The 15,948-nt window shown below is 35.8% G+C and overlaps 1 protein-coding gene across 1 annotated transcript; it reads right to left on the reverse strand.

Annotated features, from left to right (window-relative positions):
• Positions 1-1,495: 1,495 nt before the first annotated feature.
• On the reverse strand, positions 1,496-15,665 carry LOC150091882 (putative sodium-dependent multivitamin transporter). The gene is made up of 12 exons (XM_090370077.1): positions 15,324-15,665; positions 12,631-12,696; positions 9,033-9,152; positions 8,459-8,613; positions 7,636-7,776; positions 7,408-7,540; positions 5,120-5,327; positions 3,079-3,233; positions 2,146-2,315; positions 1,878-1,975; positions 1,707-1,795; positions 1,496-1,585 (listed from the first exon to the last, which is right to left on the reverse strand). Exons 1-12 carry the CDS (start codon positions 15,663-15,665, stop codon positions 1,496-1,498), a joined length of 1,767 nt encoding a protein of 588 aa, XP_090226203.1.
• Between the last annotated feature and the right edge of the window lie 283 nt (positions 15,666-15,948).

Consider the following 15,948-nt stretch of genomic DNA (forward strand, 5'->3'; position numbering starts at 1 on the left):
TGCATGAAACAACCACATGCATTCTTCTACATGTGATTGTTTCTCGAATTCCAGGACCGACCCTGATTCTAATAAATCAGAACGTGCTAAATTTAAATCTAATCTTGAAAATTTTGGTTTCATGGACCATTTTTAAGAGAATAGAAATAAAAGATTTATATAGGAATAAAATTTTATCTGAATTAATAATTGTAAAAAAATTAAATACCAAAATTGTTCATTTAAAGTGTCCCCCATATTCTTAATCATGTCCATTTATCCGTCTGTCCGTCCGCGTGTAAAAACTCGATTCCCAGTGGACGAATTTACATAAAATTTTATATTCGCGTCTTTTAAAAAGATCTGTCAACCCCTAAAACTTTTATTAAAATCGAATATGTTTTTCTAGTCCGATTTTTCTAATTTCATATTTCCCCCAATTATCCATCCTCATTAAGGTTTATAATTTAAACCTATTTCAGTGGCATTTAAAATTCTTCATCAACACCATCCCGGGCCATAAACCGATTTCTGAAGAATAAATAGGGCAACCCTGCTGAAGCACTCACAAATATAACCACAACATCTATCACATATTCCCACACTTAATTAATGTTCCCAGGTGGCGCTAATGTAACTAATAGATAATCAATGTGTGTCATTATTACGTATCGTCAGTTTCCAGTGAACAGACTCACCTACTTATTAGGACGCATCCGTCCGTATCATTACCACCAACTGATGAGGACAAAACCTCCGAGGAAGTCTCTGTTATTCAAAACGTTTGCATGCAACTTGGTGCGTGCTGCCATTCTCATGCATGAACACACCCCACGTGCGGAGAAGACTATTGTTAAGAGTTTGTTGATGGGAACGTACGTTAGGGGTTCTTAGTCATCTAAGTAGGAAAATGAGATGTCCCACTGTCGAATCGAGGCCAGTTTTTCTTTTGAAGGTCAAGTCTGTTGAAGATAATTTTGCACATTTATCGGAAATTTTATTGTTTATAGAAAAGGTGGGTGTTTTCTGAAAACAAACCAGGTCAATAAGCGTGGGTGCGTGTATTGTATTAGGGTGAGAATATATCTGAAGTACAAATATATGTTCCCACATATATTCTCTATCTCTCTGAGAGGCAGAGAGAATCAGCAATAAACAAAAGAGAAATTGGATCCGCAACATTAAACCCGAGATCGTATTATGCCCTCAACCAAATGGGTGGGAGCATAATATCATTTGTTTGCATTTTTACTCGGTTTTAGAGTAAAGAGCATGCCTGGGATGCTCTAGGAAGGATATTATAATCATACGCTAGAATGTATGTAAATCATTGTTAATAACATGTGTGTGTGTATGCGATGTCATGATTTGCAATGATCAGTTGCATTTTACACAACCTCCTCTGTAATAAGTATAGTCGAATTAAACCAACCAAGAAAAGAAAACGTAATTATTCAAAAATTTATTTAATAAACACGCGTTTTGTACACAGCTCCGATGAAGATTTCTGTCTTTGTCATGAAGATATGAAGCAAATTCTTTTCTGGCAATGGGGACATTGGGCCTTTCCTTCTTCGTCGATCTCTTGTGAACTCAGTGCTTCGATCTAGAACACAAAACGGTATTATTCAAATTAACGTTTCGATACGTGTTTTAAGAACCTTCTTCAGAGTACAAAGTATGCATGATAATTTGTATAGCGTCTGACGTATTTTAGAAATACTTACCTCAGTCTCCTGAATAGTGGAATGAATGGCGTGAAACGATTTTCTTACTAAGGGACTCAGTAGTTGGGATTTAATTTCGGCTTTCTCTTCTGCGAAAAAAAAAAAAGAAATTGTCAGAAATTTGGAATAATTTGAAGGAAATTTTTGAAAATATTGGTTTAAATTACTTACTTTTACATAAACTGAAGATATAGCCTAACACAATGGTGGCTACGAAACTGTAAACATAAATCCACATGTAGGATATCTTGTACACAACCAAATCACCCCTGAAAGGAACACAATTTTAATTTCAGTTATTTAATTTCAATTACAAACTTATCTCTGTATACAGCCCTGCACTTTCCCTGTTACATTAATTTAAATAATGTTTCAAATTGGGAATATATACTATCCCATCAAAAATATTGGGATACCTCTTGAAGAATGGAGCATGTACCTGTTTTCTTCAGAAGAAATTTGAGTGGCATTGCTGGTAATGAGGTCAGAAGCATTACTGCATCCTCGGGTATATAGAGGTAATGGTGGTGTCCTCACGTGTAAAACAAGGCGTCCGAAACCTACCCAACAGCTTAAGATAACAACAACAGCCGCTCCTGCCAGAGTCCCCTATAATAAACAAAACATTGAACAAGGAATTGAAATCAGTTATTCCATCGCATGACTTCCAAGAAGAATATTATAAGATTAATACTAGAGCTTTCAACCATGACTCAACCATGGCTCCCAGACCATGGCTCAAAATGGAATTGCTGTGGACAGTTCCTTTATGAGACTGGGCCTTATTTCTTAAACAGGGTGGGCTTTGCTAATACTAAACGTTACACTTCACTGAAATTAGAAGGAATAATTTGGAAAGACTTAAGAAAGTACAGAAACTTGTTGAGACCATCTTGTCTCATTTGAAACTTGAGATTTTAGGAGGGAAAGAAATTTTTGAAATAAAATTTGTTAAAGTAAAATAAAAAGTCCTTTTTCACTTTTAAAAATTTATAAATGGTAAAAGTAAAAATTGGCCACACGGCAGCGCGCAAAATTAAGAAAAATTAAAACGAAAGTTAAATTTCTCAGATTTGTGGAGTCTTCATTATCTCTCAACAGATTGAGGCATTCAAATCAGAATGGGTTGGGAATTCCTGCTGGAGTTGGGTTGGTGATCTTGTAGGTGAAGGATGTGGAAAATGGCGACTGATAATTCGCTCTTTGTAGATTTCTCGTTGGAGTTGTTTGATAGTTTCGAGCAATATTTGCGTCTTTGAGACTGAATTCTTCGATTCCAGAGTCATTCATTCCTTCTAACTCCAATTTGGTGTAGTGTATAATACATACAATTATAATCCTTGCGTACATATTTCACATAAATTAACAATACCTTTTGCGTAGCTCTGACAGTGAACAAACCTAGGGTAAACATTCCAGCAATTGGAACTACTATGACGCTGTTCAGCAGGATCAAGGCCTGATATATTCCTCCGAAAAGGTTGAACATGTACGCCAACAAAATGGTGACAATCCCGTAGAAGACAGCTGTAGAAGACAAATATTCATCAATAAATATTTATAAGAATTTATTAGAAAATTATGATATAGTTCGACAACTTAAACGGTGGCCCTTAAAAATTCATGTATATGTGTTTATAGCCACCAGTTGAGTTTATTGTTGAACCTGTAATAATGAACTACACTTAATCGATCCGTGATTAGGGACCTGCGCGGCATCCGTTTGAATTGTTGAGCTATAGAGTTCCAATGAGAATTATAATAAAATAAGAAATGTGAATGGCTGTTTAGGGAGACGCTGGAATTAAGTCTGGATTAGGAAGCATGAATTTGTCCTATAGTAGAGATTAGAACGCTTGGATTAGACAAAGACTACTGCTAGAATTTGGCATTGATCAGTACTAGGATTAGATAGATTAGCATAGGATTGGCAGAGATTAGTATCGATTAGTCGTAGGATTAGGTAGAGATTAGTTCTAGGATCAAGCTTATAGAGACTAGTGAACTTAAAATAGGCTTATAGTTGAGATTAGCAGCTTTAGATAATGCAGAGATTGGCACATTAGGTAATGTTAGGTAATATTTGATAGGATTAATTAGGGATTATTGCTAGGATTAAGTTGAGATTAGTACCAAGATTAAGTTGAGATTAGTACCAGAATTAGGATAGGATTAAGTAGGAGTTAGGAATGGGATTAAGTAGGGATTAGTGTTAGGAATAGATAGAGATTAGTGCTGGTGAGACAGATTATTACGTAATAGTTGTATAGAATTAGGTAGTGATTAGTTTTAGATTTGGAACAGGTAGAGATTAAATCTAGATTTGGAATATGTAATGATTAGTTCTGGATTAGGAATAGGTGGATTTTCATTTTAGGATTAGGCTTAGAGTAGTAGAGCAGTATCCTTGATTTAGGGTTCTAATAGAGATTGATGTGTTTGGATTAGCCTTATAATAGAGATTAGTATTCTTTTATTGGGATTACAATAAAGATTATTATTTTTAGTATGCATTAAGATGAGTAATCTTAATGCATACTAAGAATTAATAAATATTCTGATTACTCTTCTGATTAAATTAGAATTAGAATTAAATTAGAAGAGTAATCAGAATTAATAAATATTCTTCAGGATATGACTATATGACCTTCAGGATTAAGATCAAATCTATACTCTATAACTAAATTCCAGCAAAAAGTGAGATTATTGCTAAGATTAAATATAGATTAGTGCTAGGATTAGATGGAAATTAGTAGAAAGATTCGGATAGGATTAAGTAGAGATTAGTGCTGGGATTAAGTAGAGATTAGTGCAAGGATTCAGCAATTATTAGTATATATTAGTGGTAGAATTATGAAGGGATTAGTTCTAGGATTAGAAATATTAATGATTAGTTCTGGGATTAAGAATATGTACAGATTAGTTCTAGGATCAGAAAGAGTTAGAGATTAGTACTAGCATCAGAAAGAGTTAGAGATTAGTACTAGCATCAGAAAGAGTTAGAGATTAGTTCTAGGATTAGGCTTATAGTGAGATTAATATGCTTGATTTAGTATTATGATAGATATTAGTATGCTTTGATTAGGCTTACAGTTAATATTAGTATGCATTAGGAAGCTTGAATCAGAATATCAATCAGGATTAATAGGTAATCTAGATTACCATGAGGATTAAGACCAAATCAAGGTTAATGTTGATTCGTGTTAAACAATCACTACTATGAAATTAATATTACAATAAGAATTCCAGTAAGTGTTACAATTGAAATACGTTCAGATTTAAACGATTATGTAGGGAATTATAACATTTATCATGATAACAATGAGGTAGACGCATGATTAGAATGATTTCTACTGAAATAAGAACTGGGGCATTCATATTCAAGATTATACGTAAAAGTATTCAAATCGTACCTGTTGCTTTGGCCACATACAAAGTGATGGATTCGGATCTCTTCACACCAGAAAAGAGTGGCTTAATAAAATCTTCCACGGTTAGGGCACTCAGGGTGTTTATTAAAGAAGACGAAGTGCTTAGCGTGCTGCTCAGCAAACCCCCTAAGCATAATCCGGCAAGTCCTGGTAGTTTTGAGAAGGAGTGCACTATGAAGTATGGTAAAATCTAGAAATGAAATGCCTCATATTCAAACAGTAAGAATGCAAAAATGGCATTAATTTATTTCATTATTTTTGATTTTAATTGTAGAGCATGCATTTTCAAAAGCTTCATAATTTTAAAACAGCATGATTCATCTGTGAAGCGAATCTACAGAATTTATCCACCCACACCAGAACAACATACGTCATATGCATTTCAAAACATCTTCAAACTTCATACTGCTCAAAGGATCCATAGCACTTGGAAGGATTCTCTGTGCAAATACCGTGTATTTCTCAGTATGTTACTCTAAGATTAATCAGCCATTGTCTTCTAAATGATGTACAAACATGCACCGGGGCGGTCAAAAGTCCAAGATGGCATAAATGATAATAACCTTTGTAGTAGGACTAGAAGATGTTCACGCTATCTGCAGGAACACCTTATTTCAAAATGATTGTAACTGCAAGTAAACTGGAACTAACTCCCAGGTCATAAATAGAGGGTCACGAAGCCAATATTTTAATGACCCAGATCTCTGCGATTGAGTGGTAATTTTTCTCTAGGATAATGGTTTGGAACAAAGATTTAAAAAAATATATATCATATAACTTTTTATAATCAAAATCGGACTAGCGTTCAATAAATTGTCTATCTACTTATGAAGGAAATGAGATTCCTTTTTATTTTTCAATTTTACTCCTCTGAACTTCAACACACTTGTTCCATTTTGTTGGCAATGAGGAAATTCCAAATAATAAATAAAACTCTGTGTCCTGTTCATCAACGAATGCAGAAACAGCAGACTTCAGTTCATTATCATCAGCAAAACGAAGTCCACGTACATTTTTCTTGAGGTATCGAAATAGGAAATAGTCACTAGGGGCCAAATCGATCTGTAAGGTGGATGAGTAAGTTCTGTAAATCAGTCTCTCAAAGCAGCAACAACAGCATGTGACCAGTGCACTGGTCCATTGTTCTGAAGAAGCAGCCCACCTCTGGAAAGTTTTCCACGGCGTTTGTCCTTTATGACATCCCTTAGGTTGTACAATACGGATGCAAATAACTCCCCAGTGACTGTCTGCTTGTGTTCCAAGCAGTGAATGTACAAAATTCCCTCGGCATCCCAAAAAAAAAAAAAAAAAAATGGTGGCCATAATCTTGCCAGCTAAGATTGCATCCGAAATTTTTTGGACATGGGAGAACCTTTGTGCTTCCATTGCATTGATTCTTGCTTGGTTTCAGGATCCCAGTGATGAACCCATATTTCATCACCCGCCCGTAAGAATTGGGGAGATGAAAGTTTCCGGATCCCTTCCATAAAGCTCTAAATTCTCCTCACAACACTGTACTCTGAATTGCTTCTGCACGGGGGTCAGAAATCTGGGGACCCACCTTGCACTGACCTTAGTCATCCCGAAACGTTCATGGATGATGATTATACTGTCCTGTCCCTCAGATGTCATATTCCCTATGGATTTGGGACATTTTTAAACATCTGACACTCAGCACAAGGGTTTCCATAGTTTGGCACGTTTCTGGAGTGATCGCTCTCATAGGCCTTCCTGGATGTGGATCACCTTCGATGGACTCTCTATCCCACCTGAATTGTTTTGACTAGAATGAAGGTGCGCAGCTGCATACACAGCCAACATCCTTTCATAAATAGCCTTTGGCTCAATTTCTTCTTAGGTGAGAAACTTGATGACTAAACGATGCTCCAATTTCAACCAATCCATAATTTGATGCAGGCGTCTTCCTTCTTTCTGTTACAGCAACACAACCAAAATGTATAGTGGGATCAAAATTAGTATGATTCAAGTTAAGATATGTAAGAACATGATAAATCATGACTCATTGAAATATAACTAGGAGAAGTACCTTAGGTAGATAATTTATTGAACGCCACTCATATAAACAATTTATAAATTTATGCATATTTAAATAATGAAAATTTACCAATTATAGTATAGGGGAAAAAAACAAAACGTAGCAGTGATTGTTTCAAGCATGCGCGCTCAGTTGGTTTCTGGAGATTTAGAAAATAGTCCAATGAATAAAAATAGACATCTTTGCTGGTATCCATTAAAATATCCATAATTACCTGATCCATTGAAAGTTTGGTGCTGGGATTAGAAATTGGATCACACTCTTTGAAAGTAGAATATAAAACCACTCCACAAAGACAGTTCATGATAAAGATAAAATACATTAGTGCTGCACTGAAATACATCGCCCTAGAAGAAAGATATTTTTATTTTATAAACTTAAAACCTACAAAGAATATTTATCATATATTATTTTCTTTGAGAGAATTTTTGAGCAGACTTACCTCTGGGAATTAATTAAGCTTTTCGCCGATAGATAGCGCTGGATTTGAGAAGCATTTAGAACCACGTGTACAAAGCCACTTACAAAATGGAACAAAATGGCATTCCACAGTGTATGGCGTATTGTTGGATCGACGCCAACCCTGGAAAATAAAACTGGTCCTGTATTAAATAAATATATTTAAATAATAATTAAATTTGTATTAATTTTTATAAATTTTATTATGGCAATTTTTGAAATCAGTCACTGTTGGCGCCATCTGTTATGCATTTGTGACATAAAATCGAATATTAAATTATTTTAAAATATATGAAATATATTATATATTTAATATATATTATATATAAAATTGGTCTCGTGTATTATATTTAATAGCTATTAAATTTCTGTTATTTTTTTTATAAATTTTATTATGGAAACTTTTCAAATTTGTGTGTGTTGAATATCATATGACTTGTGGCGCCATCTGTTAACGCATTTGTGACATAAAATCGAATAACAAATTATTTTAAAATGTAAAAAAATATACATTTAATATATAAAATTGGTCTCGTGCATTATATTTAAATAGCTATTAAATATCTGTTATTTTTTTATAAATTTTATTATGCCAACTTTTGAAATTTGTGTGTTTTAAATATCATATGACTTGTGGCACCATCTGTTAACGCATTTATGAAATAAACTCGCATATTAAATTTTTTGATCGCAGTAATGATGGAATGACATACGGATAATGCTAGTTTATGCTTTTCTGTTTTAAAAATAAAAGATAAAATATATCTAGTGTATAAATGGTTATTTGCAATAATTAATATACTTACTTTCCTAATTGAGTTCGACCAGTTTCTTTTGCAAGATTCCATGCATTTCCAAACCCGCCTATATCAATACTTCCTTTAATGAAGATCACTAAGATTGTTATTAAGATTAGAATGCATTGGAAGACATCTGCCCAAATAACCACCTTCATCCCACCCTACGAATAACCACAGTTATATAAAAAAAATTAGAAACTATCAAGTTAATATATTGAAATAATAAACAAATCTCAGTCGGTTATAGTTCGATCGTGCCGCCATCTAGTGTAAAACAATTTCAATACGATATAAAAGAACACGCTTTTCGAGTAATTATACTAAAATTTTTATTTAATAATTTTAGAAGCATAACACTAAAATTATTAAATAAAAATTTAGGTGTAAATATCCTTCTGAAAAATAATTTTAAATACTTTAAAATACATAATAAAATTACTTAATTGGATAGTTATTTAATTTAAGTTTATTTGATTTAATTTTTAACGGATAATAATTTTAAAGCTCTATTGCTTATAATTATATTAATAATTCGCTTAATTAAATATATTTTTGATGAAATAAATTAAAGAGAACTTACCAAGAAACTATAGAAAGTACAAACCACTCCGACAGTTAACACCAATGTCCATAAAGACAAGCTAGTAATTACTTCAAGGGCAAGGGCCGGCGCATAAACCACAACAGCATTATATGCCATCTGTAAAATAATAAAATATAGGCAAGCATATTATACTGAATAAATAAAGCCTCTAAGAGAATACGTGTATAAATAAGTATTACTCGCAAATAAATTTAATGTTTATAAAGATTGCATCTTTTTAAACACCTTTTAATACTTTTTATAATATTATATTTTTATTAAATATTTATTTAAATGCGTTTAAATGTTTTCTGCGGTTTAATACATATTGTTTCGTATTTTTATATTTAGATATGAGTGATATATTTATTTTTATTAATGCTTATGTGTTTCCCCGTGAGATGGCGCTACGTCTCTGTTTCTTTCTGTTTTATATTCATCTATTGATGTCGTGCGCTTGATTCATAAATGTTTGAACGACGTTACAGATTATTTAGTTTGGAAAAAGAAGACAGAAAATGGATCATTGAGTTTCGAAACATTGTACATGGGTTAGAGTTAAAATATGAAACGTTTTCTCTAAAACATGATAAAGGTTGGTGTAGATATAAATACACCAACAGGAAGCACAGAAAAGTAAATTAGCCAAATTATTGGGCTTTAGAAGCATTAGCGACTAAGCTAATGCTCCTAAAGCCCAATCGATTATTGTCGATTTTCTGTTTGCTGGATGAAGAACCTGAATTTCCAAGAGAAAAAAACATGCTACCTTTCTCCTGAGACCGACTAACTGGGCCACGTTTTGAAAAAGAACCATAAAAACTCCCATCTTATCATCAACAGGACTCGCACCCAGCTCTTTTACACCTGGTGTGGAGAAGACGGTGTGTGCAAAAATCCTTCTGTGCAAGATAGATGTACTGGATCAGTGTTCTAAGTGTGCTCTTCCAAAATTGAACATTGGACATTTGAATTGTTCATTACATTGTGATTTGTTCCTTAAGGTGAATCCGTCCCAAGGATGGATTCACCTTAATGAACAAATTACAAACTCTTACCATTTTTAAAAGGTGATACAAGGAGCAGAAGACGAGGAGGAAGAAGAGAGAAAAGAAGACATGTGTATAGGGCAACACCTGGAATGTCTGCTCAACTCCGCTTCGTGTCTCTGTTAAGAACAGAATCACTATAAAAGGACCAGAAACGTGATTGGTGAAAGTTTGTGTGAGAAGTGTGCATGTTTTGTTGTTGTGTTCTGGCCGCTTGGCTATCCAGAGGCATCAGTATCCTGGAGAGATGATTCTGGGTAATTGTCCAACCACAGGAAGGTGGGCTAGTCCCAGAAGAGCACGTACTGTCGCAAAAGGGACTCTGAGCCACCTACTGTTACCAAAAGGTGGATCTTCTGGGGGCCAAAAAAAACCAAAAACACAACAAAAATAAATAAATAAATCCAATAAAAAGTCAGTAAAAAAACAGAGAAAAAAAAGCCATTGGTTCTAGTAAAAAAAGGGGGGCTTTTGGTGCTGTAAAAAAAGGGGGAAAGCCATTGGTGCTGACAAGAAAAAAGAGTAGAAGAAAAGAAGAATCCTTAAGGAACCAGTGCATCAGATAGCTGTGGGTACGAGCTCTCCAGGGGCAGATGTGTTTTGGGTCCAGTGACCAAACGAAGTCACTGTGAGCCAGTCAGCAAAGTACGACCAGAGTAGAACTAAATTTTCTGTGTCTGGATGAATGTATAAGGTGAGTCCCAAGATTATTCTTCTGAATCCTCAGCAACTAAAACCCATAGTTTTAGTTGTCGCTGACCAACCATAGCCGTTAATCTTATATCGACGAATTTTCTTCAAAAAAATAACCAGCTTTATTCTAATTATTTAAAACTACGAGGGGATGATCATTTAATTCGTGGTCTTGTGCAAGTTTTAAGTTTACCGCGCGAACTTTCCATAACTACCGCCAGATGCGCTCTCTCTGATCGCTACTGAGCAGACTCTGTGTGCACATGCCAGAACTTGTCAAGCTAGTGTTGTGTGAAGAGAGTTTTGAAGCAAGTATCATGTCGAACATACAGATTAAATAGCGATATGTGATTCGTTATTGCGTCAGAGGCTAAAATGCATCGGAAAAAGTTTAAGACCTAAATGAAGAGTATGGTAATAAGCGTCTTGGTAGGGCGGCCATATTTCAGTGAGGTGGAACTTTCTGGTGGGAAGTAGTTTTTCCATCAAAACAATGTCAGTCCCCATACGGCAAATATTGTGCAAGCAGTGCCATAGGTTCCGAGGTTCTGCCACATCCTCCTTATTCACCGACTTAGCCCCGTGTGATTTTTTCCTGTTTCCACATTGAAGAAAGCACTGAAAGGCAAGCATTTCGCGCCCCACACAACGATGCTTGCAGAGTCGCAATGGAAGCACTTTGCAGTCTTTCGAAACTGTGAATGTGCAAGTGTGTCGTAATTTTGTCTACACTAATCGATATGTTTTGTTTGATTAAATGTCTGACCTTGTCAACACTCCTCATCAAAACAGTAATTTACACACCTTTATGAATAATCTAAACTTGGGTTTGCTAGTTGCATTCTAATTGTTTTAGGGAAAGGGTTATTGCGAAACAAGAGCTGAGCTGAATAAGAACAAAAAAGGGAGTAGTTCACAAACCTCAAAATGCAACTTCCTTGTTGCAGCTCACTGGGTGCGGAAAAGAAAGATCCTTTTGAGCCGACGGCGGAAAGGCATTGTCATACCATACACTAGGTGGCATAACTTCGGTGGCATGATCAAGGGGCGCAAAGAGATAGAAGATGCAAGAAAAGGACCATGAGGGATAGGAGGAAACTAAGGTCAACAATATTCCTGAGGATTTCAGTTCCTCCCCCTCCCGGGTCCAGCAAAATAACAGCCAGCATTCTTTGGGGCATGAACTCAACGAAGTGTCAAAATCGCGCCACAGGGATGCTGATCCACATTGACTCAATTGCTTCCCGCTGTTCCATGTTTGCGGATCTTTAATTCGTGGAGTTCATTCTTCCTCATCCCACAGGTTCTCAAATGGATTGAGATCTGTTTACTGGGAAGACCAGCACATTAGGCTGAATTCACTCTTATGGAACCAATTATATACAATTATAGTCTTGTGACATGGCGTATTATCCTGTTGGAGAGCCCATTCGCAGATGGATACACAGCAGCCATGTAGGGATGCGACACGTCTGTGACACCTGGAAGGATGAGTCCATGGACTCAAGCTGTTTTCGTCATATTGTGGTCCTTCTCTCAGCTTCAAATAACAGGAACTGGCATTCGTCAGACGGGGGCTTCACTTTTCCAATCCTCCACTGTCCAGTGTCGGAGTTCTGGAGCACAGTATAACTGTACCTTCTTGTCTTTTGCTGCCAGGGTCGAACCCAGTTTGTACTTCTGACGCCATATCCCATCAAGGTACTGACTGACTCAGCCACGGTGTGAATACGAAGACAGAAAACAAAATATGAGTAATTTTTTTGTTTGTATACAATTATTATTCTTTAGATTGAATGAAATAGTTGGAATTTTCATGTAGTTATGAAAGAGTGAAGGTAACGGACACTTACCAGTAATATAATAGATGAAACACAGGCAGCATATCTTGATACATTGCCAAATCTTAACTGCATGTACTGAAATGACAAAAATTAATAATAATATCAAACATGTCTGAACATGTGACTGTTAATTGAACAGGAATCAATCTGAGAATTCTAAACAACAATTTTATGTTGTATTTATTAGGGTAGCTAATATAAAAAGAGTTGATATTATACCACGGTGGATACATTACTGGGACATTCAGAATTAGATTGATATTATCAGAATATACATTCAGTGGACAAAAAATTAGAAACCTTTGCAGTTAGCGTTAACAGATATGTTTGTTGGCGTCAGATAAATACTGTACACCTTTCTGGGGCTTCTCAATCGATCTGATCATGAGGAAGACATGTGATCTTTCCAATTTTCAGAGAGGTATTGTTGTTTTTAAAGCAAGTTTAGTAGAAGCCACAATTGAGAAAATAAAGAAATTGGTGCGTCGAAAGCAACCATATCAAAAAGTATACAATGAGTGGAAGATGAAAGGAGAATAGAACTCTTAAAGGAAGAAACTCGGGCGTAAGTTGATACTCAAAGTCCCCATTTCGAACCGAACTATGGGTGTTGAAGAATCTGGGATCTGAAAGTCGCGTGCCTATAATAAAACAATTTATGCGAAAAATTGAAATCAAATATGGAGGTATGCTCCTCCAGACACATAGTGGGATTAAGGACAAGATGTATAAGGGCAAAACATGGCCCTCGTGTGCCTTAATAAAATTTAATCCACCTCCACGAATTTATTAAACTCAAGTATAACTTTCATGGTCAGTTATCATGTAATAGAGTGATGATGACCATGCAAACCATATAAAATTAAACTGCACTCCAGTTTGTAATAATATATTTATAATACAATTTTATGTTGTATTTATTAAAGTACAAATTAAAATATTATTAAAATTAAAAGCTTGTTCCAGCAAACAACCCTGCAGACTGAAGGCAACCTTCTGCATTTTAATTTATGTCCCCTCGTGAGCAAGGGGAAGAATCCCATGAGCATTGAGTTTGCACAATCCGCTCAAAGTCTTAAACACCTCAATCAGATCACCTCACAGGTTCTTAGATTCCAGACGCTGCAATTTGCAGAACTGGAGACTTTCTTGATAAGAGCGCCCCTTTGTTCCCTTCACCAGGCGTGTTGCCCTTCTCTGTACTCGTTCTAGCCATTCTACATCCTTCCTAAAATGAGGCCTCTAAATCTGTATGCAGTACTCAAGATGTGGCCTGACCATTGCCTTATGCAATAGGATAATCACATCCTTATCCCTGCTAAGAAGATTCCTGTATATCATTGACAAAATCCCAGACGAGCTGTCCAGGAAGCTGTCTGCACTGCTCAGAGAACTTCATATCAGACAGCACAATTACCCAGGCCCTTCTTGTTTTCCACCTCAGTATAGTCCTCACAACTGATACTGTAATCGGGGTTACTGCTACCCATTTATATTTCCTTGCAGTTGCATTAATTTTTATAGAACTTGTTGCAGCAGGATACTTCCATTACTGTCATTAACTGCCCTGCCAACCTTCATATCATCTGCAAATTTAGACATTAATCCTGATATACTCTCATCAATATCATTAATAAATACAGAAAACAACAATGGACCCAGCACCGAACCCTGTGGGACTCCACTGATAACATTAGTCCACAAAGAGCAGTATCTATTGATTACCACTCTATGTCTTCTCCCCCTCAACCATCCTTTTATGCATAGCAGCAACTTGCCCTTAATGCCACACTTCTCCAATTTGTATAGCAGTCTTTTATGTGCAATAGCATCAAAAGATTTTCTAAAATCCAAGTATATGACATGAAAATTATTTTTTGCATCGATTTCCTTTGTGACCACATAATAGTATTCAATCAAATTGGTCAGACAAGATCCACCCTTAACAAAATCAAGCGGTAACTGATATATAAATGCACTCCTGTTTAGATGGTCCTACATTACATCTTCAACCAAGGACTCCATTATTTTCCTGGGACTGCAAATTAAGATACCAGATCTGTAATTACTCATGTATTAAGAGATGCTCTCATAATTATGGCTAAGGGTTTGCTTACCTCCTTTGCTGTAATCCTTAATGTAATTGGATCTCCCACTTTCTTTTTCGTCATCCCAAAATCGTTTAGCCTCCTTTTACAGTTTGATAAACTTCTGGCATCCCCCTATCTAAAGAATTGCTCATGTGTCAATGTAGATGCAAAATACCAGCTTGTCAGGAACTTGAGCAGATTCATCAACAGTTAAACCATCGACATCAAGTGGATCAATCTGATTCAACCCCTTCATTCTACTACTGTATTAATATAAGTAAAGAATTATTTTCTGCTTTTCTTGGCATTCTTTGGCAGAGACTTCTTGTAATCTGCCTTGCTTACCTAACCTCCAGTGTGTCTTCATTGCTGAAGTGGATGCACTACCTTAGAATTTACGTGCTTCAGAGCTTAACAATTCAGAGAAGAGTTAAACTCTGAGTTTAATCAAAATCCTTGTTCCATCATGGATCACGATGGAACAAGGATTTCGATTGGATTCTCAATAGAATTTGGGTTTCCCATATTCTTGTTCCATAATGGAACAAGGATTTCGATTGGATTCTTAATCAATCTTTTAAAATCGAATATAAATTTTTAAGGTCTACTTACCCGAAATATGCTGGGTGTTCCGATGTCGTAGAACACGGGCAAGAAATAAAGAGCACCTAGTACCATAGCAACAGAAAAGGCAAAGGTCCCTATCATGAGCTGTATACCATACATGTATACCTCAGCCATTAAACCCATGATGCCCGTGGCCGACCAGGCAGTAGCTACAGAAGACAGAGCCACGGATATTAGAGACATGTTTCTTCCGGCGAGGAAATATCTATCTGGGTTACTGGACTTGCCTTCTGTAAACTGATAATAGAGGGCCAGTATTACCGAAACCACTAAGATAATCAGAAGAAGGGCGTAATCAGCTGGATGTAGCGCTGGAATTCCATCCATTCTTGTAAAAACTTCGGGACAATACTTGAACACGTCTTTCTTCGATCGCTATGTCTTTACAGTCTGAAAGAGAAAGAAAAAAAAATATTCACTAACAGATTTCGCAATAAACTGAGTCAAGGATGATACTATTTACTGAGTCCAACACACCCAAGGAGATAAAAAAAAGTGTAAACACATACAAAAAAAAAACGTAAACAACTTTAATTACTGAATCTCTAATTTCAAACGTTTCATGCATCAACTGGTAACTTTGACAGAACAACGTATTCAGCGCCATTTT

This window comes from Mastigoproctus giganteus, chromosome 1 (genome assembly GCF_048544385.1).
Source record: "Mastigoproctus giganteus isolate SK-2022 chromosome 1, ASM4854438v1, whole genome shotgun sequence".
NCBI lineage: Eukaryota > Metazoa > Arthropoda > Arachnida > Uropygi > Thelyphonidae > Mastigoproctus > Mastigoproctus giganteus.